The sequence below is a fragment of the Prenolepis imparis genome, unplaced genomic scaffold (genome assembly GCF_030444845.1).
Source record: "Prenolepis imparis isolate NDT839.2.m4 unplaced genomic scaffold, iyPreImpa1.0 SCAF_6, whole genome shotgun sequence".
NCBI classification, from domain to species: domain Eukaryota; kingdom Metazoa; phylum Arthropoda; class Insecta; order Hymenoptera; family Formicidae; genus Prenolepis; species Prenolepis imparis.
Genome location: NW_028141164.1, coordinates 11,356,417 through 11,383,067, shown reverse-complemented (window position 1 = coordinate 11,383,067; position 26,651 = coordinate 11,356,417). Strand labels below are relative to the sequence as shown.

General features: G+C 32.3%; 1 protein-coding gene and 1 long non-coding RNA gene across 5 annotated transcripts in view; one reads left to right on the top strand and one right to left on the bottom strand.

Moving 5' to 3' along the window:
- LOC145936955 (uncharacterized) overlaps nt 1–26,651 on the bottom strand; it is a 141,034-nt gene that overhangs the window by 77,194 nt on the left and 37,189 nt on the right. The window contains exon 6 of the long non-coding RNA XR_014425455.1: nt 2,899–2,942. This is a non-coding gene — a long non-coding RNA (uncharacterized LOC145936955). The remainder of the gene's footprint in view (nt 1–2,898; nt 2,943–26,651) is intronic.
- Nucleotides 1–26,651, top strand: part of LOC145936943 (1-phosphatidylinositol 4,5-bisphosphate phosphodiesterase epsilon-1) — a 129,768-nt gene that overhangs the window by 70,105 nt on the left and 33,012 nt on the right. For all 4 annotated transcript variants that reach the window (XM_083039625.1, XM_083039627.1, XM_083039624.1 and 1 more), the window contains exons 4-5: nt 20,004–20,305; nt 25,578–25,882. In XM_083039625.1, the coding sequence (XP_082895751.1) occupies nt 25,853–25,882 (30 nt within the window). In that variant the 5' untranslated portion in view covers nt 20,004–20,305; nt 25,578–25,852. The remainder of the gene's footprint in view (nt 1–20,003; nt 20,306–25,577; nt 25,883–26,651) is intronic.

Sequence of the window (26,651 nt, the reverse complement as noted above, 5' to 3'; positions counted from 1 at the left end):
ATATTCTAAGAATGAAAAATATATCACAAGATTCGCAAATTAAAGTCATTTTCAGTTAAAATATTCTTCTTTATAGATTAAAATTAATATAATTTGCGTGAATTAATTTTCTAAAACTAGCTAAATTTTATTTAAGTTCTTAAAATTCTAATTTACGATTTAATAAAAAAAAAATGTTTAATATTAGATATATCAAAAAGGGATGCAATGAAAGAATAAAACGTTCATAAAAAAATTATTCCTGTAAAAACTCTTTAAGTCTAAAGAAGAAAATCTGTCTCACACTAAAATTAAACTCTTGATTTCTCTTCGTAAGTTTATATAAAATTAACGTATATCCGCATAAAATTGCTGTGTGTTAAGCAATGAGAGATATCAAAATGCAACTTTAACTTGCCATTCGCTGTTTGCCATCGCCTTTTGCGATATCTCTGCCATCTCCTTTTTGCGATATCTGTGCCAGCGGCATACGCTATCAATTCGCTTGGTAAAGCAAACGAAAATGTGATTTTGATACTCGATGACGACCGGCGATAAATCACATATCGTGATTGTCGATGTGCTATCTCCTGGTTCCGGTTAATCTAATCTACAATGTTTGCTCGATATCCTCACGCGCACACGTGCCCCCTCGTCACATTTCCGTCATTATTTCGCGTCTCGTGTTTTTCTGTCGCGAGAGAATCTTTAAAGATATATCTTCTATTGAATCTATATATAATACATATACATTTATACGTTATGTATATATGTACATACACGTTATACCTATACATGTTTATGTTACTTTGCAAACCGACTGCTGCACTCTGTATTTTTCGTCTTCTCGAGAAAGGAAGTACTCGTAAAAGGAAATCTTTGCAGAGTTCCTCGCTATCGCTCTTCGCACGAACAGGAGCACGAAGGATGCGCTAGAACGAAACATCATCTCAGATCCCGACTCTCTTTTTATTCCTTCACCGACATTTCACCGTTATGTGACAAGTCGCGTGTTATCGGGTCGCGTAACAACCCCTAAAAAAAAAGAATAAAAAAAGAATGGAAGAAAAGTTTTAAGCGAGATACTTTCGCCGCCCTCGTACTCGGACCTGGCGGCGGTCGGTGCTAATTTTTACAAATCTCTCCCGCGAAGAAGCGAAGTTTAACAAGTTTAATTAGCGGTTTCTGTGTAACACCGCGACAGAGGACGAAACGGGACGGCGCGACGAGTCAACGAGAAACTACAATAGATCTTACGAGAGGGTAAATGCGAGGGGCGGGTTAATGCCTCGCAGCGGACCTAAAATTCGATTATTGTTGTTCCCTTCTTTTCCGTCTTTTTCACCGCGAAAAGATGGGCGAGACTGCTTTTTGTCCTCCTATGAATTTTTCAAACGATACGGTAAAACACGGTAAGAGAGAGAGAGAGAGAGAGAGAGAGAGAGAGAGAGAGAGAGAGAGAGGGAGCGAGATAAAATTTATATTGCGACATGAGCGGAGATGCTCGAGATGTAAACTACAAGTTTACGCGCTTAGGCTAGTGCTCGCTACTAGTCGCTGGTAGAAAGAAAAAAAAGAGTTACGCGCGATATAAATATTGCTATGAATGACACAAAGCTTCCGTTGCAGTGAGATGATAAATTAAATAAATATTTAGAAAGATAAATATCTCTATTAGAGACAAACACAATTGCAGGAATTATTAAATGGGAAAATCAATTACAATGTGTAAGTGCAAACGTGCACAAAGTTTAACCTCTCAGAAAGAGAATGTAGATATTGAACTTTGCTCAAGTTACGTGATTCATTAGAATAATATGCATTTAATTAACATAATTTAAGTTAATCTACCACGTGTATGTCATAATCCGCAGATGAGATTAAGAGTCATTATTATTATCATCCTCTGTTAGACAGAAAAGTAGAATTTTTCTCTTTTCTCACTTTTTTCATATAAATAATTAAACATTCAACAACATAAAATATATGAATAAAATACAATAAATAAAAATAAAATGTTTTATACAAAGAGCAGCGCACCTTTAAATTCTCTTTCAATCTTTATTTATGTGTAATAAAGAGAAAAAATGTTCAATATTATTTTTTGTAATCTTCAAGAATATTATATTTTTAAAAGAATTTTTTTATAAAAAATTAATTGTTAATTATTCAATATTTATGAATCTTGTAATAAATTTTTAATTCTCATTTCTTGTATTATTTTCTTTCTCTTCTTCTCTTTTGTTTCTATCCTTTTTTAAAAAAGATATGTAAAGTCGATACTCGCATCATATATCGAAGTTTATTGCTGTCGCTTTTCCGCGATGCTCATTGGCTGTCAAGATTCGCGTTGTGCGTTATATTCGTAGCATCGAGAGGCCGTCATCGCGAGGGTTAGCAGTTTGACAGTTTGTTCAAAATAAAATTAAATAAAATAATAATATTAGTTTTTAAATAATAGGTTATAATACTTTAAACTCGATTAATATTTCTGACAGTTATCAGCTGATTTCTGTCAAAAAATATTAATCGCGGATAAAATATTATAACATATTATTTCAAACATATTATTTTATTTAATTTTATTTTGAACAAACTGTTAAACTACTAATCCTCGCGATGATAGCCTCTCGATGCTACGAATATAACGCACAATGCAAATCGAAACAGTCCAGCATCGCGGAAAAGATGCAACAATACTTGCGAGAATCGACTAAACATGCCTTTTTTAGAAAGGTATATGTTATAATATTTTTAATCCGATTAATATATTTTTGACAATTATCAGCTGATTTTTGTCAAAAAATATTAATCGCGAACAAGATATTATAACATATTATTTGAAACATATTATTATTTTAATATTTTCAACATATTAAGAAATGTTATAAAATAAAATAAAAACAATTTCTCACTCACCGATACGTGCAATAGCAGAGTTGTAGTACACAGTATACATTGATCTGAAAACAAAAAATATTCAAATTATGTATATACATATTATTTCGCATTATAACATACACGATGTAAATATGTAAGCTAAAATATTTAATTAGCAAATTTTTGCTTTGTTAATATTTTTTGACAGTAATCAGCTGATTAAAGCGTTAATTTGCTAATTAATTTTTAAAATAATAATATGTTAAAATAATATGTTATAATTATAATACTTTAAACTCGATTAATATTTTTGACAGTTATCAGCTGATTTCTGTCAAAAAATATGAATCGAGAATAAGATATCATAACATACCTATTATTTACATCATCTTACTTACTATTTTAATTTAACATATTATTTTAAAATTTAATTAGCAAATTAACGCTTTAATCAGCTAATTCCTGTGAAAAAATATTTATTGAGTTTAAACAAACTTTACATTATTTTTTTTTAAATATCATTTTTTTCTACATAAAACTGAAGAATTGCGCGCACGTAACGCGCGCTTGTGTTGTTCTAGTACTATAAATATAATATAATGTAATATATACTCCATGCTATATATTCTTATATAATATATATAATGTGTTAATATGATAGAATATGCAACAAATCATTTTATTCTATCTCGACAAATGGTTTTCCAATTTACACAGAGTTAATTTGCTGCTTGTACGTTCTACTAGCTTCTCTTCTAATTATTGCACGGCAAACAAATCCGAATTACCTTAAATAACTACGAATACTAATTTGAAGTTGGAATGCGCGCACGTTAAGATGGTTGAAAAGTTTAATTGTGTTTGTCACAGTAAGAAAATACGAAATAGGTTTACGTAAAGACGAACAAAACAAAAGTCGATCATTATTACTCCCTACGTGTACTAAGTACAGTCTATTGTACTTACGTTCTTTTGTATATACTATTCCCCATTTATATATAATTCATCTCGAAATACAAGTTGGCTCCGATTTTATGCAAATTATTTCCAATATCCAGCGTAACTTTCCATATCTTGTAAGCGGTTTTGTCAAATAAAAATATAACTGACAAGAGATAAGAGATGATTATGTTATATATTATATTTTACTCTCACGCGTTTGCGCGTCGATTTATTCTTCATACAGTTGCAATTCGTATTATCAATCGATTGGCATCAGTCGAGAAAGAATCATGCATGATATAGCTCGGTTTGACTAATGTGACGCATTTCTCAATCGAAAACAAAATTGTAAAGCGTACCCAATCATTCGGTTACCGGAGAATAGAGGGACACAATTTATTACGCCATTCACATACTCGATGTTCCAAACACTCGTGCGATATACTTGCCATCAATTTTGATTATTTTTCCAATGATCTGCCAGAAAAGATTTCTACACTTTACATACATGTATACACATACAAATCATATGTATATATGTACATGTACAGTGTTTTTCTAATATATAAAATTTATTATATATTTTTTTAATATAATTTTTCTAATATTATAAATTATTCAGATAAAATAATATGTAAATAGAAGAGAAGAAAGAATATATATAAATTATTCAGATAAAATAATTTTTTTCGAACTAATTCTCCTTTAGAAAAAATTTAATGAGAATCATAATTATGGAATCAATTATAGGTTTTTTTGTAAATATATTAATAAAATATGAGTCTTATTCGATTTTAGATAACTTGTATATCAACAGATATTCAGTTTTGGATTTAACTGTCAAGATCATATAAATCATAATCGTCCATTAAATCGCCACTGAAGAGAAATCGATTTGAAATTTATCAAAAAATTTATGACCGAAAGAACACATGGTAAATCTAGGTCACTCTCCGTATGTGCCGTTTGAACGTGAAGGGAGAAACGCGCCCATGGCTTTCAATCCCAGCTCTTTAAATGCTATTAAATCCGGTAAAGGCAATCTTAATTGCAGCGATATTAAACGTTCCACGTGCAGAATTGATGATTTGAATGATCTTTGCTAATGAAAGCGCACTATACAGTCTTGCATTCTCTCAATTCTGCATTCCGTACTATATTGCAGGACAGGGATGTAACGAGAGCTTTATTTTTCCTGCGCAAGAATTAATAGCAGCGTGCGTTTGGATGTATCTCTTAGAGAGAGACGTCCTTGCAATTAAATGTAATTAATACAAATGTTCAGGTGATATTTACGATCCGATGGAAGCCCGAAGTGGAAAAAGCTCGGCAGACAGGCGCCGATACAGTAGTATTAGTAGTATTTAGAACGCCGGTCTCTCACAAATACACATACACACATGCGCATTCTTCTCTCGTTTTTACACACGGTGCAGCGCATCGTTATTTATTGTGTGGCTTGTCCAGATGCCGCGAAGGCAAGAGAGAAAATAGTTTACAATAGAGGCGGACGTCGAGTTCCCTAAATACAAGCACGCGACGAACATCGTACTGCGGTCTAATTGACACGCACAAAACCCATCTAATAAACGATCGAAATGTCAGGACTATATAGTAATACACGACATATCCATGCAGTTGCCTCCCTGAGGAATTAAACTGTCGATGAACATCTAGATATTCTGATTAAATCAGAGCATCCGATTATATTGCGAAACTACACAGTTTAATAATAAACGACATTTAAAAAAAAAAAAAAAAATTTACGAATAAAATAATAATTTTTCTTTTTAAATTGATATCACGTCACAGCTTTAAGAAACTTAAGATTAAAATTATAAAAAAAACTATCTTGATATATTTTATGAAATTATAATGACATATTATAGAAAAGTTTAAGTCCTCGAAAACAATTTTTGTAAAGATTAAAATAAGATTTTTATGATGAAATATTTCATCATATTGTAAAAAAAATCGTAAATATCTTTAATTCAGATTTAAAGATTTTTTGAGTACTTAATGTTGAAACAAATTTTCTCAGAATGGTACAATAATTTATTTTACTAAGCTTTCAAATTATTGAATATATAAATTTGATGTTAGAATATATGATGTAATAAATTATTTTAATCACGAAAATCTTATTAATCTTAGTTTTCGAATTTCTTTTGAGGATTGAAAGCAATATACTTAAATCAGCCGAATAAAATTATTTCAATGTCAAAATATATATATTCAATTCACATGTACATTCAATGTTCGAAAAAACAACGAGAAATAATCATTCTTTTTCTCGGATTTCTTCTCGGTTAAACTGTATTTTGTAGACATTTTCCCCTGTGAAACCGCTGAAAAATAGGTGAGCTTACCCGCAGCTAAAAAAAAGAGAGAATTTAGACAGCGTACCACCAGAGAGAGAGCTTTTTACGATTGCCGCAAAGATGCAAATGCGTTTACAACGCGTCGAAGCCGAAGTACCTCGTCGCGACTGCCTGTTTATTCGAGTTTTGATTACGCACCTGGGAAAGGTGAGGAAAATTGTATCGCAATGAAACTCGGGATTTTTCACTCCGTCACATATTTATATGCGTTGCGGGCATTAAAGACGATGGATCGCGTTTCTTTTTTTTTTTTTTTTCTAGACTCGAATACCCTCTCTCATTTCGTTATTATTCGATACGCGGCAGGTGCATTAAAAATTTCTAACGACATTACGGGTCGGGGTCAAACGCGAGCCTGGCTGATGTTCGCGTGGGTGCATACACGTGACATCGATCTGAAGACTTCCTGACCTGGGCGTGGTCCTAAACGAAACGGGAATAAAGGACTGCGGATCGTTTGTCTGACGGCGTTTAACGGGGACGTCACAAAGCGGGAGCCATCATTTTTAAGCGCTACGGTAAATCAGTCTTTACGAGTGAGCTTCATAACCCGTGTTCGCAAGTACGGCAAGTATGATTAGCATTTTATCTCAATATTGTCTAATATTTATAAATTATTGCAAGTTATAACGATCTTAGAGCCACAATTAGTATCTAGTATAAATATACGAATTAATGCAATTTCTTTCTTAATTAATATTAGAAATTCAAATTGCATGCATATATATTCAAAATATACACATATTCAGCATTTATAATATTTTAAGATATTTAAAATTAAAATTATAATTTTATATGATCTTAGATGTGTGACTGCAGATTATATATTATATTAACATATTTTATACATTAATAACAGAGTAAATTTATAAAAATCTAGGTCCTTCGTTCACTATCTCGTCGTTTGCAAAAAATAGAATTGTATGCATGATAGGCAGAACAATAAATCGTAATTAAAAATGACATTTTTTGTCCAATCGCTCGATTTTTATATGAAAATATAAGCTTTCAACTCGACATGTACATTTGTACATATGTACAGGATGCATTTAAATTTGCGATAAAATTGATAAAGCAATAATTTACCATGAAGATCGAAGAGCCTCGTATAAAAAAAAAGTTTATTCAATATTCTCGAATTATTTTTAACGAAGAATCATCTCTTTCTTGATTGCGCCACGATTTCGGACGCATCCCCGTATTTTTCATGTAACGTGTATCAAAGCTGACGCGATAAATGCTCGCTCGTGAAGCGACTCATTTATCTGACGTGAAAGTACGAAGGTTCTCGCACGCGTTTATTTTTGTTTTACGATTTTCGCGCTCGTGCGATTTTTCAATTCCGGCGGAATCTGTCGACGGATATCGATCCTGGTAAAATTTCCGCAAGAAACGGAAGCCCACTATATTTACCGCAGAACCGAGAGAGTTATTCACTTATTTTGCTGACAAACGGCTCTCGACTCGCGCGAAGGAAATTAAACTTTTCCTTCCGTAACCAATTTTCCGCTAGGTTTGCGCCGCGGAATATTTTCGACGCCCGATTATGGTCAGAGAGATATTAGTCCCCCTCTCTTTCTCTCTTGCTTCCCTCCTCGACGATACGTTAATTATGCCGCATAATGCTCGCCGCGAAAGTTTGCCGTCTGTTTTACATGGCAATGTGCGCAAAGTTAACTGTATCAAAATATCGCTTACGAATACTCACTGTGCACCGCGGAGGAAAAGCGAATTTATCGCGCCACACGTGTAAGTTGACACAAATAATAGGCAAATTAAGTTAATAATTTATGTATGAGAGAGAGATGCTCCTGTGTAGGATTCAAACGAAACTTCTAATTCTAGGAAACTAGGGTTCCACCACCAGCAGAATACTTATTGTCGATATCAATTTGGCTTCTACGTAATATAATGGGTATGCTCTCTCGGTCCTTGTACAATAATTTATTGGCAACTATAATAGCTACGAAAACTCGTACAAACTCGCATTATCGATTACAATAAGTACCTCGACATTTGTCTGTAAATCCGTAGTTTCCTATAAGTATAAGCGACAGATTTTCGCCGCTTTTGAGAGGAAAAATGGTTCCCAATAAATTATCGCTTACATGCACTCTTGTTACAAGTCTTTTGCAGGTAATTTATCTAGATGGAAGCAATTTTCCGCAATGAAGTATAACCTTAGCTCATAGAACATCTCGATTACGATAAATATGGAATCGTATGGAACTTTTAATAATAGACGAATGCTCTTTTAATATTACGTAACCCGGTGAAATTAATATCTTATTGTGCAATTAATAAGCCAATGGTGTATATAATAGGACAATATAAACAATAAACAACTCTTGTATTAAAGGATCCCGTGACAGCAGTTCATTGCTGTTTAATTAATCTTCATGCAGCATCGCCGAAGCGGAAATCTCGATCCGTACTTAATTAAGGCATCTAAGCGACGCTGTGTAACAGGCTCATTTCAATGAGCATCGGTAGATAAGTAGCTTAGAAGCGTCGAATTCGATCCGTTATGCAACCCGATAGATCGGATATTGATCTTATATCCAATACATCAACGCGTATAATATCATGTATCGATCTTGATGATAGATTGTTTGGCTACTTTTAAGATTGATCTTTCCTTACATAAAATATTCATCAAGGATGAAAAATCGGGAAAAGGTTGTAAATTCATAGAAGTATTTTATAATTATTTGTATAATTATAATTATTTTAATAATTATTTAAATATATTGATAAAATTTTTAATTAATATATCTTTTGAATTAAAAATTATTGGCTTTTATTATTCAATCTTTGTATATCATTCAATCAATAAAAATGTGTATATTGATTTAATAATTACAAATTAGATTCTTCCAATCTATAATTAATAAAACAATATACAAATTGAATAAAAACCAATTTTCATTTTTAATTCGAAAAGTAATTATTTATTTTGTCGATATATTTATATATAATTGTAAATACTAATAAATTATAAAAATATATCTCTGCGATATAAAACTATATTACAAAAAGACGTAATACGACTTCGCAATTGCGACAAATAATGACTTCTTCGGAATGGTCTTTACGAGGAAAAAATATTTAACTTCATCAAAGAATTCGCTTTTAAAACTTAAATCGAAGGTATACTATTATATGATCTTACGGAGTAAAGACGAATAATGGAATACGAAGAAGAATAGAAAAATCCTCGACATCACATCGTTCGCGCATGGTTGAAGTTTACAATGTGCTAGAAGAGAAGCCTCGAGATATTTATTATCCCGAATCGGTTGCACATCGTTCGTCTTCCTTAATACAGACGGTTTAAACCGAACAAGTTCTAAAAATAATAAAAAATCGTTTGCCGTTTTTCACGGTAAAGGTTGCGTGTTGTCTCTCTCTTGGTACAATTCTATCTCCAACTGGTTAAAGCTTCTCGAGAAATTCCCTTATACGATCAAACCTTGACCTTTCGACTCTTAGCGCGTTTCTCTTTCCTCTCCGTACAAAGTGTACACTCTCAGAAGATGCTGTGCTAATGGCGATGCCGAGCACAAGCAGAGCGTTTAGACGTGTTCATTAAGCGCGACCATCAGCGAGAGACGCGTGGAAAATGTAAATTATCGCGTCCACTATATATCGATTGTTAGCTTTTGACAGATTCAATTTGAAGTCGGTTTCCTTGTCTAAAAATTCAGGTTATCCAACTTTGAATTAATGTAAAATTATACTTAAATGTTGAAATATAAAAATTTTTCAGAAAAAGAGTGAGCTCGAATAAACGAGCCATATAAATGTTTTTTCTGTTTTTCAATTTCGAATAGAATTCATAATAAAAATTGAAATATTTTTAATAATTGAAATATTACTTGATTGAATCGTTAATAGATATTCAAAATTAAAAGGTAAAAAAATTACAATGAATAATGACAATCTATCAAAATTTCTCGCTAAAAGTCGATTACAATTTTTCAATAATATTTTATGCGATTTTTTAAATAAACGATGCATTATATTTCAAAACGTAAAATCTACAGATGCTGATATGAAATCTATTAATGTTAATACGCAATTAAAAGTTTCCAATGCAAATTAATGCAGTTTTACTATTAACATCATGTTATATTATTTAATGTGATAATATTGAATCAATCTTAAATTCGAGATCGAACTATTGTATTATTTCGTCTATATTACGCGACGCTGTAAAAATAAAATATTGTAACTGTGCTAAATCATTACGGGCACTAAAAAACTTGTTGAAAAAAATCTTTCATCGAACGCGTTATTAAAGTTGTGTTTTCCCGCCAGGCGAAACTATAAAAATTTCACTTAATAGCCACAATAAAACGGAATGAAATGCAGGCAACACATTACTCTCTCCCATTCCCCGTTACACACATATTTCCGTCAACATGTATACACCAGATATCGGACGAATGAGTGGATGGCTTAATGGAGTTTGACCGTAGATAATGACGATAGGGGAGTTTCGAGTAATAACGCGTTCGTCACCGAAAAGCTATGCGCACATATATATGCGCATATTGTTACCACTGTACATATTGTGTTTATTTGTCACACTCTCGTTCCGTTCGCATGTTCATGTATTTGCATATGGCTAGGGTAGGTACACACATTTATCCGTACGTACTGCATGTCGATACGAATATATATAGTACGAATACATCATGTGCTCACATATACTTTGTGTGCACAGATATAAACGTTGACTTTCGAAGGGAACAGGACTTTCGGTCATCCGATAATTATTTTTGGAATCTGTTTGCTCTTCTACCTAGTCATCACTGAAATTCAATACCGTATAAAAATTGAACAATCAAATGTTATACGTGAGAATGTTATCTTACAATCAGATTACTAAATACATATATATATATATATATATATATATATATTTAGAATGTATTAATACACATGAATTTCTCGTATGGAGATCCTCTATGTGGTCGTAATAAAATAAACTTATTGCAAACGTGTGTCATTTTCGCTAAAAGTATAAATGAAACGAGAATAAAGCACTGTACATTTGACAGTAGTTATTTGTTCTTTCCTATAGAGATATGAAACTTTAGAGACGACATATTTGTTCTTTACATTGACTGTTTCGGAGAAAAGAAAGTGTGTTCAGGCATGGATCTTTGAGATTTGGGGAAGCTATAAATCCCCCCACCTCCAAGAGTTTAAACTTTTCTAAAGTACAATTTTTCTTGCGCGCGCAAACTCTTGAGAACAAACTGGCGGAGAAAAAAATCGGACGGAGCAGAGTTCGCGCTTTATATCATTCACGAGAGAAAGAGAGCGAGTTCGCTCCAGAGGATTCGGGTAAGATTCAGGTTTTTCTAGGGCGTATCGATCGCGTAAGTAGTGCAAACACTATCCCGCGCGTTAACGCAAACGCATTTTGTACTTCGCATTTTTTGCCCTTCCCTTTTTCGAGGTTGCGTGTACGCTTAAGCATACCGGAGCCGTGTATATACACGAAACCCCCCTAGTATCAACGGCACGTATAGTCGCTATTCTATCGACCGCCCCACATATTACACCTCCACATTCTTCCTCCTACCCTATTCTCCTCGTTCCTCATCCCCTGTGTCAAACTGCAGCCAATTGGGCCCTCGCGTAGTCAAAGACGCGCGCGCATTTCTCGCGATTTTTCTTCGGGGGATGCCTGAACAAACAGACGCCGTGCAATTTTCGAATCTGTTTGAGAGAGAGAGAGAGAATAGGTGTTAGCTTGTTAATTAATTTTCTGAAAACTGCCGAAATCTATTTCCTCGTTCTATAAAATTATTTTTGTTTTAATCTACACTTACGTTCGTTGAATCTATCTTCTCTCTATGCTGTTTTTTTCAATATTAGTTTAAAAAATATTTATATAGAATATTTTTTTATAGAATATTTTTTATAGAATATTTTTTTAATATAAATTGCTTTATATAATTTTTGAATCTTTAATTATATATATATATATATATATATATATATATATATGTGAAAACGATATGGATATATTGCACAATTTTGCATTACTGAATTTAAATTAAAATATATGTAAATAATGTAAAAGTCAGTGCATACATACATGTATATATATGCATGCACGAGTCGATCAATCGACTGCCTACGCATAATTATTTGTACATTGAGTGTGCAAACAATACAAACATTTTCATTTACAGATCAATAGTTTAAAGCCATAAATTTAAAATTCATGAGTTTTATTTCACATCTAATATTTTTATAAAAAGATTTTTTTTAAATAACATGCTTTTATAATAACTAAAATTATATTGCTAAGTTATAACACTTATATGCAAAACCGTATATCATCTATTCATAATCTCTAACATTTTTGTTGAATTTTAGATTTGCAATTCGAAATATTTGTTTATAATTATATCTGCCACATTATTCTACTACTATGGAATAATCTCTATTATTACCTTTTTATAATTCCTCGAACGTTTTCCTTTATTTGTTTGTATAATGCCGCGACACAAAAGACGAATGAATAATGATTTTCCCCGAGAGCCACCTGGCTTTGTAATAACGTAATGAAATATGCATGCGCAAACAGCTATCTACACATTAGAACGGCTTCTATTATCTTCATAACGGCAATAATGAGGCACACATGTTGCAACTAACGAATATCATACCGCAGAAAACAATAAAGCTTGCCGCGTTCGGCCTTTGCGATAAGATATAGTACAGATCAAATATAGTAAATTTTATTGTCCAATTGACAGTCACATTTAACTTTCATTAAGCTCATTATTTATTATTGCGCGCTATATATGTTATCGTGCTAGCATCCCGGTCAGAAATGTTTTATTAACTGTAATCGATGAAGTGCCAGTTTGCTGTATTATATTGTAGAAATAATAAATCCATATCTGGCTAACGGACAGAAGGGCTAGCCGGATGATATGTAAAAAAGGAATAATACACCTATGTGCACCTATGTGAACGTTCCCGTTTGATCAATTGTCTTTCTGATTGAAATATTGCTTATCGAATGTCGCGTTATTGCCATGATTTTTCTTCGCGCGTTTATTGATTCGAATCTTTTGTCACTGTCGTTGCGTCGAAGAAATCACGAATATATTGCTACAAAGTTATGAAATATTAATTAATTTTATTTGTAAAAAAATAATTCTGTTTTGTGTACACGTAAAATATCTCAAAAAAATTGTACACTTCTTCGAAACTATAAATGTCAATTTATAAATGTTCTTATTGTCGAAAAATTATATTGTTTTGTGTACTGTATTATAGGTTTCATTGTATAGTAACTATAGTACCTATAATATAGCTATAAAGTTATACAGGATGCTCCGTTTATTGATAGTACCAGCGCAACAAAACGGATTCCTCATAAAAAAATAGTTTAAAAACATAGAAAAGTTTTTTTCAAACGAAATTCTATTTTTGAAAATAAAAAAAATGGAAAACTAATAACATATATTTTCTAAACTCTCTTATATTTTTTATATATGTATATATTTTGATGGCTACTAGCGAGAAAAGAAAGATATTGTATATGATTAAAATTATTCAACTTTGAAAACATATAAAAAATAAATATATTTATTTTCTTTATTTCAAATAAAATCTTCAAACAATATATATTATTAATTTTTTTTTAATTTTTAAAACCATTTTTCTCAACAAAATTCACTTTCTTGTTAATTGTATCATCAATGATTCCGACTATTCCAAAATGTATTTTTTTCTCTTCGCAATTCGTGTAATTTCATATAAAAATTTTTTTTTATTTTTACTCTGGATTCGTTTTATTTGTATTTATTTAAGAAACGTAGAAGAATGTTTTCCTATAAGAGGCATTTTTGATATATAATCGTGCGTTACAAGACTTCAGAGTTTCTAACAATGTGTTTACACACTCTAGTTATATACTCGAAGAAGCTAGAGAGATAAATCGAATTAAGATACTAGATGCTGACAAACATTTGACTCATCCTGAAAATTTATAATTGCACAATATATACTTCTTAAATTTCTAAGACTAAGAACTGAACTTCTCTATCTACAAAACTTTCAAATTGTTAAAGTTCTCCTTTCGACTACAAGAATCACCCATCGAAAATCAACTTAACGACAATGGGCGTTGTAATAGTCCCGTGAAACCAACTTAGTACGAACGACACGATTATTTTCTCAGTGAATATTTTCTCGCCTTTACTTCCACGTCAATGCATCGAACATTTTCTCGTAAGTGGAGGAAAAAAGCACTCTGATGAGATTCAGCCGCGATTTTATAAGAGCTTTCATTTCTGGCGAGAGTGATGACGAGAGAGAGCGACTCTAGTAACGCGATATATTTTATGCAAAGCGACAAATGCTTGAAACAAGCCACAACGACGTTTTTAAAACGACGTTTAACCATCACAGGTATTATATTTCTTCGCTAAAAAAGTGACTTCCGGTAAACGAGAGATTTAATATGACAATTTTCACTCTAAATTTATTTTAAATTTCACTCGTGCTAAATTTGAAAATAAAATAATTAAATTTGTGCATTATTTTTTAAAGCCTCAACACACACGTGCACATAAATACACAAAATGAGAAATGTGTCCTACCTCCTAAATAACATTGTGTAGATAATGACTGTACTAATTACCCTACAAATCTAATTAATTTACAAATCATATGCGAATGGTGAGTATATCTGTTGTATAATAAAAAAGTGAGAAAGAGAGAGTATCGAGCTGTCGCAAAAATAACATTCTAATTACTCACGAAAAGTTTGCCTTAATAACAATACGAGTGCTACCACCGCCCAAGTCTAATAAACCTCGAAAGTTTCTGAATGTTCTTCGTCTGAACTTTCGTTCGTGACGCGGCAGCGGCGATTTCATAAAATCTGACGCAGAAAAATAGAACGATGTACAGTGCCCAACGCAAACGAGATAAACTTCTAGCGCGAAACGAACTTAAGCAAGCTGCTGTAAATTTCATCCTCGCACCCCTTATACGTACAACGTAACGAATTTTTGTGCAAACGCAGACGTCTCATCGAGGTCCCCCCAAAATTACCATTCTTTAATTAAAATACACAGAAGTTTTATTTTAGCACGTTGTATTTTATATCTTAAAATGTTTCATTGCTTGTAATATTGATGCAATTTTTCTCTTTTATTTACCGATTCTTTTTATATATGTATGTATTATATCTTTAATACTATATATTACTTGTTATAATCATTTCGAAAATTATGTATCATTAATTTATTTTTAGAGTAGAATTCAAATTAAATCGAATTTTTCTTAGATGTCAAGTTATCAGTATTTTTTATATTATTAGAGAAAAGTTGAAGATTTCGAAAAATTAAGCTTCAAGGAGATATATGTAGGTATATAGGAAACCCTTCGGTTAATTTGAATCTTATATCTAAAATTTTTATTTAAAACTTGAAATAAAATGCAAAAACATATTAAAAGACTTAAAATATCACAAAGATTATTATTCTCATTTCTTAAAATTTAAGGGATAATCGTCTTTAAATTGACTAAAGAAAAGTGTACTAATAGATGCAAAACATTTTGTACATTTACATTATTAACTGCAAATATGTAATTCAAGAAAATGGTCTAATAACTGTAAACTTTGCCTAGTAGGTTACTTCAAAGAGAAAGAGAATAGAGCGCACACGTGTTACAAGTTACGTTCTATCGCGCGTGCACTTTTGCTCCCACGCTATTAAAGGTTACAATAATATATTTTGAGTATGTTCCGAGTATCTTTCCTTTTTTTTTTACGTTCGTGCGGAAATAAAACACATAGTCCGTATACGCGTCGGAAGCGAATTATTCCCACGCAAGCTTACCATTTTCTATATACATATATCGGAGATACAATAACACAAACTGTAAATGATTAAATTGCGAACCTATTTTAAAATAACATTTTATTGTATGTTTTACATTTGCTATCGTAATTGCATATAACAAACATAGAATAAATATTTTGGAATTTGGAAACAAGAAAATACACGCGCGCCCAGCTAAGTAAAAACAAATTTCTGTATAAATTGTTGAAGATTGACAACGTATTAAACTGCATCTATATGATAGACTTATTAATCTTCTAACATAAATATTTAAGACAAGATTATTAAAATTCCCATGACATACGATCTAACCATTTTTTTCTGGTTTTTTTCAGTTAATTTTCTTTTTTTTCCCTCTGACTCAAGATTAACTAAAATTAGCTATTATCATATCCGTTTTCAAAAATAGTGGAAGATAAGGAAATAAGCAGATTGTTATATACACGTAAAAAAAATAATTATATCAAGCATATTTTAGCAAATTCAGTTTGTGAAGATATATATAGATAAAATATATTGCTAATAAACAAATAATTTATTATCTCATTTCTATCAATTACTATAAACTAAGTTTGGACGCATTTTATATTTTTTCCTCCTTTTTTTTAATCAATTTCTCCAGCTATTTCATAAGATCGTATATTTAGATAAATATCCTCAGGTATAAGATTTGCACGATTAAACATTCTTAATGAGAAATTTCGCGAAATTAGTAGTAGACATTATTCACTGTGCTATGATATACGCGTGTCATATATAACTATCTAGTGGAATCAATGTATAATTTCTGTGATTCATTCGACCGAATTGATCTAAGAAACTGTTCTCGATAGCGAAATCGGGAGTCAAACTTCGCTTCACGACTCGGGTGTATTCATTGTCAATCATTAGACGCAACTAATAAAATATTGCTTGCCATGTGCTGAGTTTCCAAAGAGCCAATTGCAACTCCTTACGGATAATAGCTGTGCAGTGACGATCTCTTCACTGCTGTGAAGTATAACTTTCTACAGTGATATGTAGGGTTACACGATATTTGAGAGAATAATACGCAAGAAATTATATGTATAACAAAGCGAAGAATTCAATTTGCGTAAAATTAACTCTACTTAAAAAAAAATCTTATAATCGAATATAATTCAATTAAAAAAAAATAATTTTAGTATTTTATGACGATTACGTGAATTAAAAATAACAAGAGAAAAATAAAATAACTATTGTAGATAATTTTGAGCCTCAATATAAATTTGATTTATATAATACTTTATCACATCACATTTTTTATTTGACGTTAAAATTATAAAAAATGATAATTTTAATGTAATTTAATATACTATGCAATGTGTATCTGACAAAATTTTATTATGCTCATTAAAAGTTTGATATATTTTGTTAAAACTTTCAAAAAAATAATGAAAAAGTTGTGAAGAGATTAAGCTTTCTATAATAAATCCAATATTTAATCACGAAAATTTTATTCTTTAATTTTTTCAACAAATTCTTTTGGAGAAGTAAAAGCTCTGTCAATATATTTAATTTTGAATGGAATAAAACTTCAACACGTCATTCACATGCCACGGTAATATGGTAATAAAATATGTCAAAATAGCCCTCTCTACAATTTTAACTTGAAATTTATCGAAACTGTGATGCGATAGAACATTTTACAAAACGGGATATTCAGATTATATTTAGTATGAAAAATTGCGAACAATGATCACTTATCCTCGAGTTTAAAAGAAAAATTACCTTTTATTAAATCGTATTGTAAATTATAGCTTTATACAGACTTCTTTTGAAATGTGAAAGAAATATCTTATCGGAAGTCGGAGAAAATCGAGCTTGAAAAGTCGCTAACTATATAAATATATCACCTTTTTCTCTTCTCTTCTAAAGGAAGCTTTCCCCCTATACTTATATATATTTCCGGAGCATATTATCTCTCCGAGCTCATCGAATAATTTACATCGATCGATCTTTCGCTCGATCGATGTGAATCGAATCGAACGGCTGACGAGTAGGAGATATAGACGAGTGGGAGTATTGCAAAATGAAGTTGTCGAATGTGACTTCCCGAGAACTCTATCGCACCCATCGTCGAAGTTTAAAGGTGAAACACGCCGGCGCATTCTGCCAGCGACAGCTTGCAGCTGCAGCCTGCGAAACCGCGCCGCTTTATGGATTAACGAGCGTCCGCACTTTCGCCAAGTTTCACGTAACACGGTCGCAAAGTGCCGGCGAATTCGCGACGCGAAAGTTTCTAGTGCGAGTGTGCGGGCACTCGCAAGACGAATTTCTAATTAATTGCCACCCTAACGAATAATGAATGCGCCGTGCAGCTATATGCTCGACGTCACTTGAAACTTGCCTATCGAGCCCGGCTCGAATATAATCTCTTATTTTCGGAACGCAAAGTTTGTTCCTCCCATGTATCAAACTCGGATGGAATTCGGGAAATTAGTATATATATATACCGAAGTGGACAACGCGTCCCTTAATTATCTCCATCGCTCATTCGATTCATTCATCAATGTGAAACTGCACAGTTATAAATGAGGTAATAAAGAGGATATGCGTGGAATTAACAGAATGAAACAATTCAAAGTTATTAAAAATTGTAATAAATTAACTTTATGAAACGTTTTGATTTCTATCCATATTAAAGACAAAAGGAGGAATATAATTGCGTGCGATTTCTGCATCTCTGGACTATTTATCTTCATTTAGATTTTTTTTTGATTAGTCACTTTTTTGTATTTTATTTAATATGTTAAATAAATTAGAGAATTTTTAGACATACATATATATATATATGATGTATGCTAGATACTTTTTCTTTATTCACGCTTAATTAAAAGACGGAAAAGAGAGAAGACGATCGAAACGTGCATTGCTCGGCTGCAATTAGACAGTCGTGAGTGCACTTTTATTTCGATAACAGCGTATATACGTAAATCTCTACTGCTTTGCACAATACAAATTAGGCTTCAAGCCAGCTAGCTCATTTGAACGAAAATAGGGACCATTTCTACTCATTCTCTTTTTGTTCTTTAGATTTCTTTGGTGGTAGATATTCTCTGTTCTCTTTAGAAAGCATTTTTCTTTCAACGCGATCTGCCAATCTTTTATTCTTTAACATAAAACAACGACGAAAAGAGAAAAAATGCTGTGTTTTGAGTCAGAGACAATCATTATAGTAGCCATCTATTCTGGGGAATAATTGAAAAATGTTTAATACTATTTCTATTAATAATAATTTATATATACATATATATGTATATTTTTATTACACAAAGAATATTTCTGACTAAAAGCGTACTTTCTTCGAACTAATTCGGCGGCAAATTTTCAGTAGATTTTTCCTTAATGGAAAATGCACTTAGCGAAAAACACTCTATAGATTAATCTATATAAATCACTGATTGTGAGTGTGAAAAAAATAAAAGAGTAATTTTAAAATCCTGGAAATTTTTATCTTTAACAGTTTCTCACCAGTTATATTATACAAGTGTAATAAGATAATAAGAAAATCTGGACATTTCGTATAAATCTTTCTATCTACATTTCTTTCGCAAACCATTTCCCAAGTGTGCTATTCTAATAGTATTTCCAACTGCGACGCATATTAAACTCGAGAACCACGACAAGCGAGCTCATTAACCGGACGCGTTTCCTAAAAATCTAGGCGATAAATCTGCCGACGCGACTCCGATAAAAAAAAAAAAAAAAGAAGAGATTTCGCTCTTGAGAACACGCAGAAAGACGAGACGCGGACCGCTCGAATGAATTTCGGTGGATTCGCCGAAGGGCCATAAATCGTTCGCTCTCTCGATGCCCTTAGCTCCTTGCTATTTCCTCTCTCTTTCTCTCGATAATAAATCCAAGAGAGACTTCACGTTTCATCTTTTTTTTGCTTCTCTCTACCCCTCAGATTACGGTCGATGCGTCGCCAGATTTGAGAAGAACGCCGAGACGATAGCGGAGAAGGAAGCCCCGACGAAGAGGGGCTTGAGAGGGGGCTTCGATCGGCTCGACACCGATGGAGCCGTCCTGATGCAGACCGCGAAACTACGCGGGGATTACCCGGCCCGTTCGTCGGACTAATTCCACGGCAGATCCCGGTGATTTCGCGGAGCAGCGTGGAACGCCGCTCTCACATCTCCCTCGACGGCGCGACAGACCCAGCCACTTCCACTTCCTCCACCCCACGTGGCCGCACCATTACCTGATAAGGTAAGCTATTCTTTTTGTCGAAGCCATCGCTTCTACTAGCGAGTGAGTACACAGTATGTGATTTAAAGGTGATAGATCGTTTCAAGATAATAATTAATTTATAGATCGTTCTTCGATATTATTCTAAATTGAATATGTTGTACACAGAGAGAATTTTCTCTTAGAATTTACCTAATTCAAGCTAATGAAGCTGTAATAAGACTATTTTGCATATTGTATGCAATTTAATACAAGATAAAAATTTGACAATTTATACACAGAGAGAATTTTCTCTTAGAATTTACCCTGAAAATGTTATCTATCACAATATTATATAATTATATTATTTTTATTGTGATAAATATTAATCAAAGAAATTCTTATAAAATTCTTTCCATACCATATTGTCCCACGATTACCATGATTTTCAGGGTAAATTCTAAGAGAAAATTCTCTCTGTGTATAAATTGTCAAATTTTTATCTTGTATTAAATTGCATACAATATGCAAAATAGTCTTATTACAGCTTCACTAACTAAATCCTGTCAACTTAAGTAGACGAGATTGCAAAAAGAATAAATATCTCTTCTATAAAAATATTGCATTTTTATATGTCAAATATTCGCTCTATCAGATGCAGGAATATTTGTCAAGATCAATTTCTGACATAGATGGAATAGAAAAAAAAAAAAGAAAACATTTGATCGATCAGCAACAAACTGATGAAAGGATATGTATTATAAGTTGTTTTTCATTTCCCGAAGTTTTCCAATACTATAATACACATGACGGATATTGATTTGATTAAATGCAAACAAACAGGGTTTCATTTTATAGATGTACACTATGATAATGCAATAGCCATTTGTGTTCTCGATCCGATATGTTGATTAATCTCTTCGTCGGATTATATCGTACATACTACTATCTGATAAGGTTCGCCAATTGACTGCATACGTACGTCGGAACACGCCACGGCTCTGACTACTCTGTCCACACTCGGCTTGTGTTTGCACGAGGACTTAAGATCCTTGGCGGACCCTGGTTTGCACGAAGACGTTGATGGACGAGCATGTACACGTAGATCGGTCCATCTCGCGCTATACATCACACGATAATCGACTTGCATAAGAGCAATGTGCGTAGAAACACCGTCCCGGTATCGCGGTATCAGCAATTACTCCGTTTAAGATGTATGCCCGCCTCAAACATTGTTCGAGAAACTGCATTTCATGAGACGGAAATGTCTCGCGGTGAAACACCGTTCTACTTATATCGTTAACTCGAACTAGATGAATTTTTCACGCAATTTTAATCACGGAGATATTACTGCAGATATTATTTTAAAAAATTCTCATATCTAATAATTTGGTCTCTTTCTAAAAAAGATGATCGATACGCGAATGATAATAATAACATCACAAATTGAAAAGATTTTCTGCAAATATTTCGTGTTGAGGAGATTATAACTTAAATCCTTTCTTTATTTTCACTATACTTTTTTAACATTAGTTGCCCGCGAATATTAGATTGCGTTCAAACTAACGAGCGTAGAAACTTTTTTGTCTCTTTTGTTTTATCGATACTCTCCATCCGCTTGTATTTCAGCTTCTGTTTCAATCTCGCCCGAGGCTTGCATCGAAGTACTGAAGTATAACCGTCACATAAATTTTTCATTTTTTTTTTTTTTTTTCAAAGAATTTTGTTTTTCTTTGACATATATATACGCAGTTATTTGTCCGAATGGCATTATTTCAAAAAGAAACGCGAGATCGAAAACACAAAAAATTATATGACAGTCTGGAAATAATTTTGAATTCAACAAGGCACACATCTAGACAATATGATTATCCTACGTAGAAAAAAAATAACTACCAGCACGACGGAACAAAAATATGCGTTTCTGCATATTATTCCATTGCTGGAGGCAAGTACGTACGAGGGTCGCAATATTCGAGATTCCTCGAATTATTCTGTGGCGCTCTACGAATGTCACTACGAATGAATGCACTCGCATAATTCTGCGCCGTCTCATAAGCATGCATTATGTCAGTACTCAATTCTAACGAGACGCAGCATTCTTAATCGTTTTTATTTTTATATATTTTTTTTTTTTTTAGAGAACTAGGTCAGGTTTAAAATTGTTGGCAACTTCATACGCACATGTTTCAAATTTTTCTTTGTATTAATATTATAAAAGTTTTTTTTTATTGAAAAAAAATTATTGCTTTAAAAAGATATATTCCTTCTTCTAAAAAACAATCTACAACACGTATAACATGGAATTTCAATTTCTAAACCTGATTACGCAAACATATATTCCTTTTCTTTCTTTGATTTATATTTTATATCTCGTGGTTGTTAGATTGTTTCGAGTACCGGGTGTCGAAATTCAAAATATCGTAAACTGTGTTTTTATTTTGGGGCATCAGCGATAGAGAGCCCAATACCCGCAGCGCGGAATTATTCATCAAAGACCTAAAAGGATGCTTTTATTCGTCGGTCGCGTCGAATTTTGTGCATCGCTCACGTCGGGGAAAAACTATCATCAAGCTGACCTTTTTGCGCGGCAAATGTTAAACGATAGATAAAAAAGTGCCGTGTTTCTTTCACAAATTGGTACGCTCGAAACTTCACAAATCACTAACTATGTAGCGTCCAGATGCACGGTTACGTGAAATATTTTGATTCAAATATTCACTATTAATAATCTCAGATTTTCATATATTTTAAATTGTAATTCGGACAATTTAATAAATATCATACTAATATTGAATTTAAATTTGTAATTGGATATGAAAAAATAATATCGCAGATTCATTAGACAATCAGATTGAAATACGTATTTAATGTATAAATTTTGATGCAGACATATCGAATATAATTACGCCGAGTGATATGAATAAAAAAAAAAATATTTAACAATATTAAAATAATGTCCACTAAATTTTTATAAACGCCAACCAAGTAAAATTTGAATGTAAATTTACCCGGAAATGCTTCAAAACTTTAATATGTGAACAGATGAATAAGCTATTAATTTTTTGACGATATTGACTGGCCGAAAATAATTGCGTTAAGTAATCGATAAATGATAAATTCTTTTGCTCGATAATCATTTTGCAAACAAAGATTATGTATCTCAAGTTTATTCACTGAAAAATCTATAGTGACTCGATATTACATCTTTGACACAAAATATGATATAAATATATATATCTCACACACTAGCGGATCCTGACGTCGATAATGGGGGGGGGGGGTGCAAAATTATTTTATTTAATATTTTTGGTTTCATGATTAGCTTTTATTCCAGGATCAACGACGTCGATAGCTATTTAATGTTTGTTTTTCTTCATTTATATTTTTTAAACAAATTCAGCAAAACTGTTTCTTTTAATTTGCAGAGGGGGGGGGGGGGGTTTAACCCACCAGTGTATATATATATATATTATATAGATATAAAGAATTTCTCGCCTAATTATTTTCATGCAACGAAATTATCTCATCATTTTGTCCTATGTCTGACTTGATCTATACTTAACTCCTTGAATGCATAATGAGTATAATTTACAATGTATCTTATACATACATATTGTATATATTATATAGATATAAAGAATATCGCCTAATTATTCTCGTGCAACGAAATTATCTCATCATTTCATCCTATGTCTGACTTAATCTATACTTCACTCCTTGAATGCGTAATGAGTATAATTTTCAGTGTATCTTACACTTTTATATATATGTATATATATATATATATATATATGTATGTATGTATATTATATAGATATAAAAAATTTCACCTAATTATTTTCATGCAACGAAATTATCTCATTATTTCGTCGTATGTCTGACTTAATCTAAACCTAACTCCTTGAATGCGTAATGAGTATAATTTACAGTGTATCTTATACACTTTTATATATATATTAATATATATATAAAATATATATATATAAAAGTATAAGATACACTGTAAATTATACTCATTACGCATTCAAGGAGTTAAGTTTAGATTAAGTCAGACATAGGATGAAATGATATAATTTCATGCACGAAAATAATTAGGCGAAATTCTTTATATATATATATATATATATATATATATATATAATATATATACAATATGTATAAAATACACTGTAAATTATACTCATTACGCATTCAAGGAGTTAGGTTTAGATTAAGTCAGACATACGACGAAATGATGAGATAATTTCGTTGCACAAAAATAATTAGGCAAAATTCTTTATATCTATATAATATATACAATATGTATGTATAAGATACACTGTAAATTATACTCATTACGCATTCAAGGAATTAAGTATAGATTAAGTCACACATAGGACGAAATAATGAGATAATTTTGTTGTACGAAAATAATTAGGCAAAATTTATTGTATCTATATAATATATATTATATAGATATAAAGAATTTCACCTAATTATTTTCATGCAATGAAATTATCTCATTATTTCGTCCTATGTCTGACTTAATCTATACTTAACTCCTTGAATGCGTAATGAGTATAATTTACAGTGTATCTTATACTTATATATATATACTAGCGGATCCTGACGTCGATAGCTCTTTAATGTTTGTTTTTCTTTATTTATATTTTTTAAACAAATTCAGCAAAACTGTTTCTTTTAATTTGCAAGGGGGGGGTTAACCCCCCCTTTGTGATCTCACATATATAAAAGAAGGATTGATATATTATTTCTTATGATATCATTTTAGAGAAAAGTTTACTGTGAATATCTCTTCTTTATTTTTATGCCATTTTGATATTTTAACATTATATCTTATATTCTCATTTTTCTTGTATGATTATGTAGATTCTTGTTAAAGCTAAACTATTTAATCCTATCCTTTCGATACATAATGTCATATTTGAAGCATAAAAGTTTGGCATATTTTCTCGAAAGTTATATACTGTATTTTGAAGTACCCATCTTACATAACTTTTTATATAAATGCAAAGAGATTAAGATAACGCTACAACTTTAAACTTTAAATATAAATAAAAATATAACTGTAACAATGAAATGAGATAAGTAAACTACAAAAATAGAATTGGTATAAGAAAATATCTTCAATTTTAACATAACTTTAATATATATAACAAATATAAGATTAAAAATGGTAAAAAATAACATTCCATCCCAAAAGCTTCATTGATTTTTCACGCATCTCTTTCTCGACGTTACATCGTGTATAAAAAGAAAAAGAGAAGAAAAGAAAAGAGAGAAAAGTACAAAGCTAAAATAAACATTTCAGAGCTGGAGAAGCGGCCGCAGCCGCAGCCGCCTCAGAGCTCTGAGGAGCTGGAGGATCTGCACAAGCTGCTGCACTTCCCCGAGGAGGTGGCGCTCAGGTTGACGGAAATCGAATACCAGCTGTTCTACCAGGTACCGCCGAGCGAGTACCTAAAGCACGTGGTGCAGGATTCGACCACGTCGCAGAAACCACCTGCCAGGCCACCCCCGTCGCCGAGTAGCAGCTGCAGCAACCCCAGCACCGACTCGACCAAAACCGAGGATGCCGCAGTGCTCATGCAAATCCTCATCAAGCGTTTTAATGAGGTACATTAGTCTCTCCCTTTCTGTCCCTCCCCCTCCTTTCTTCCCTAATTAATACCCTTAACTGTTTGCATCTTGAATTGTCTCGTGAGAAACAATGACACGAAAGGTGTCCCGTAAATTCGTCCCTAATAAGCGAAATGTTATTATAACGTATATATGATACACGTATATATGTGATAAAAAGAATAGTAGTGTACTCTGTAAAGGGTAGTAATAGACGCGAATCACAATCGTGAAAGCTCCACGCCAAGAACCCCCGGTCTTTAGTCTCGCGGAAACTCTCATCAGCCGCTTTTAATGAGGTATCCACTTCTCGAGTGGCTTTCCGTACGTTTTCATCCGACACTTTCACCTACTTACTCCACTCGTACATATACATATGCGGCACACGCGGGTATCACTTGACCTCGCTTACCCACCGTGCCATCTGCCATTTTCCACTCTAAATTCTCGTCCAAGGTTGAAAACGTCGAGTTTTCCATTTCTCTTCCTTCCACATTCGTTCTCTTTATCGTCGGGCTAAACAAAAGCCTCGGATATAGAGGACCATTGGAAAATTCTGAGTGACATTCTCCGACGATATTGATTGTCCGAAAATAATTGCACGTTAACTAATTGAATAAATAATTCTTCCGCTTGTCGATAATTATTTTGCAAACAAAGATTATGTTTTTTTTTTTTTCAATGAAATCTATAGTGACTCGAGCTGCAATGTTCTCATAACTTTTTCGCGATAATTTTTATTTTATTTTATAAAACTATACTCAAA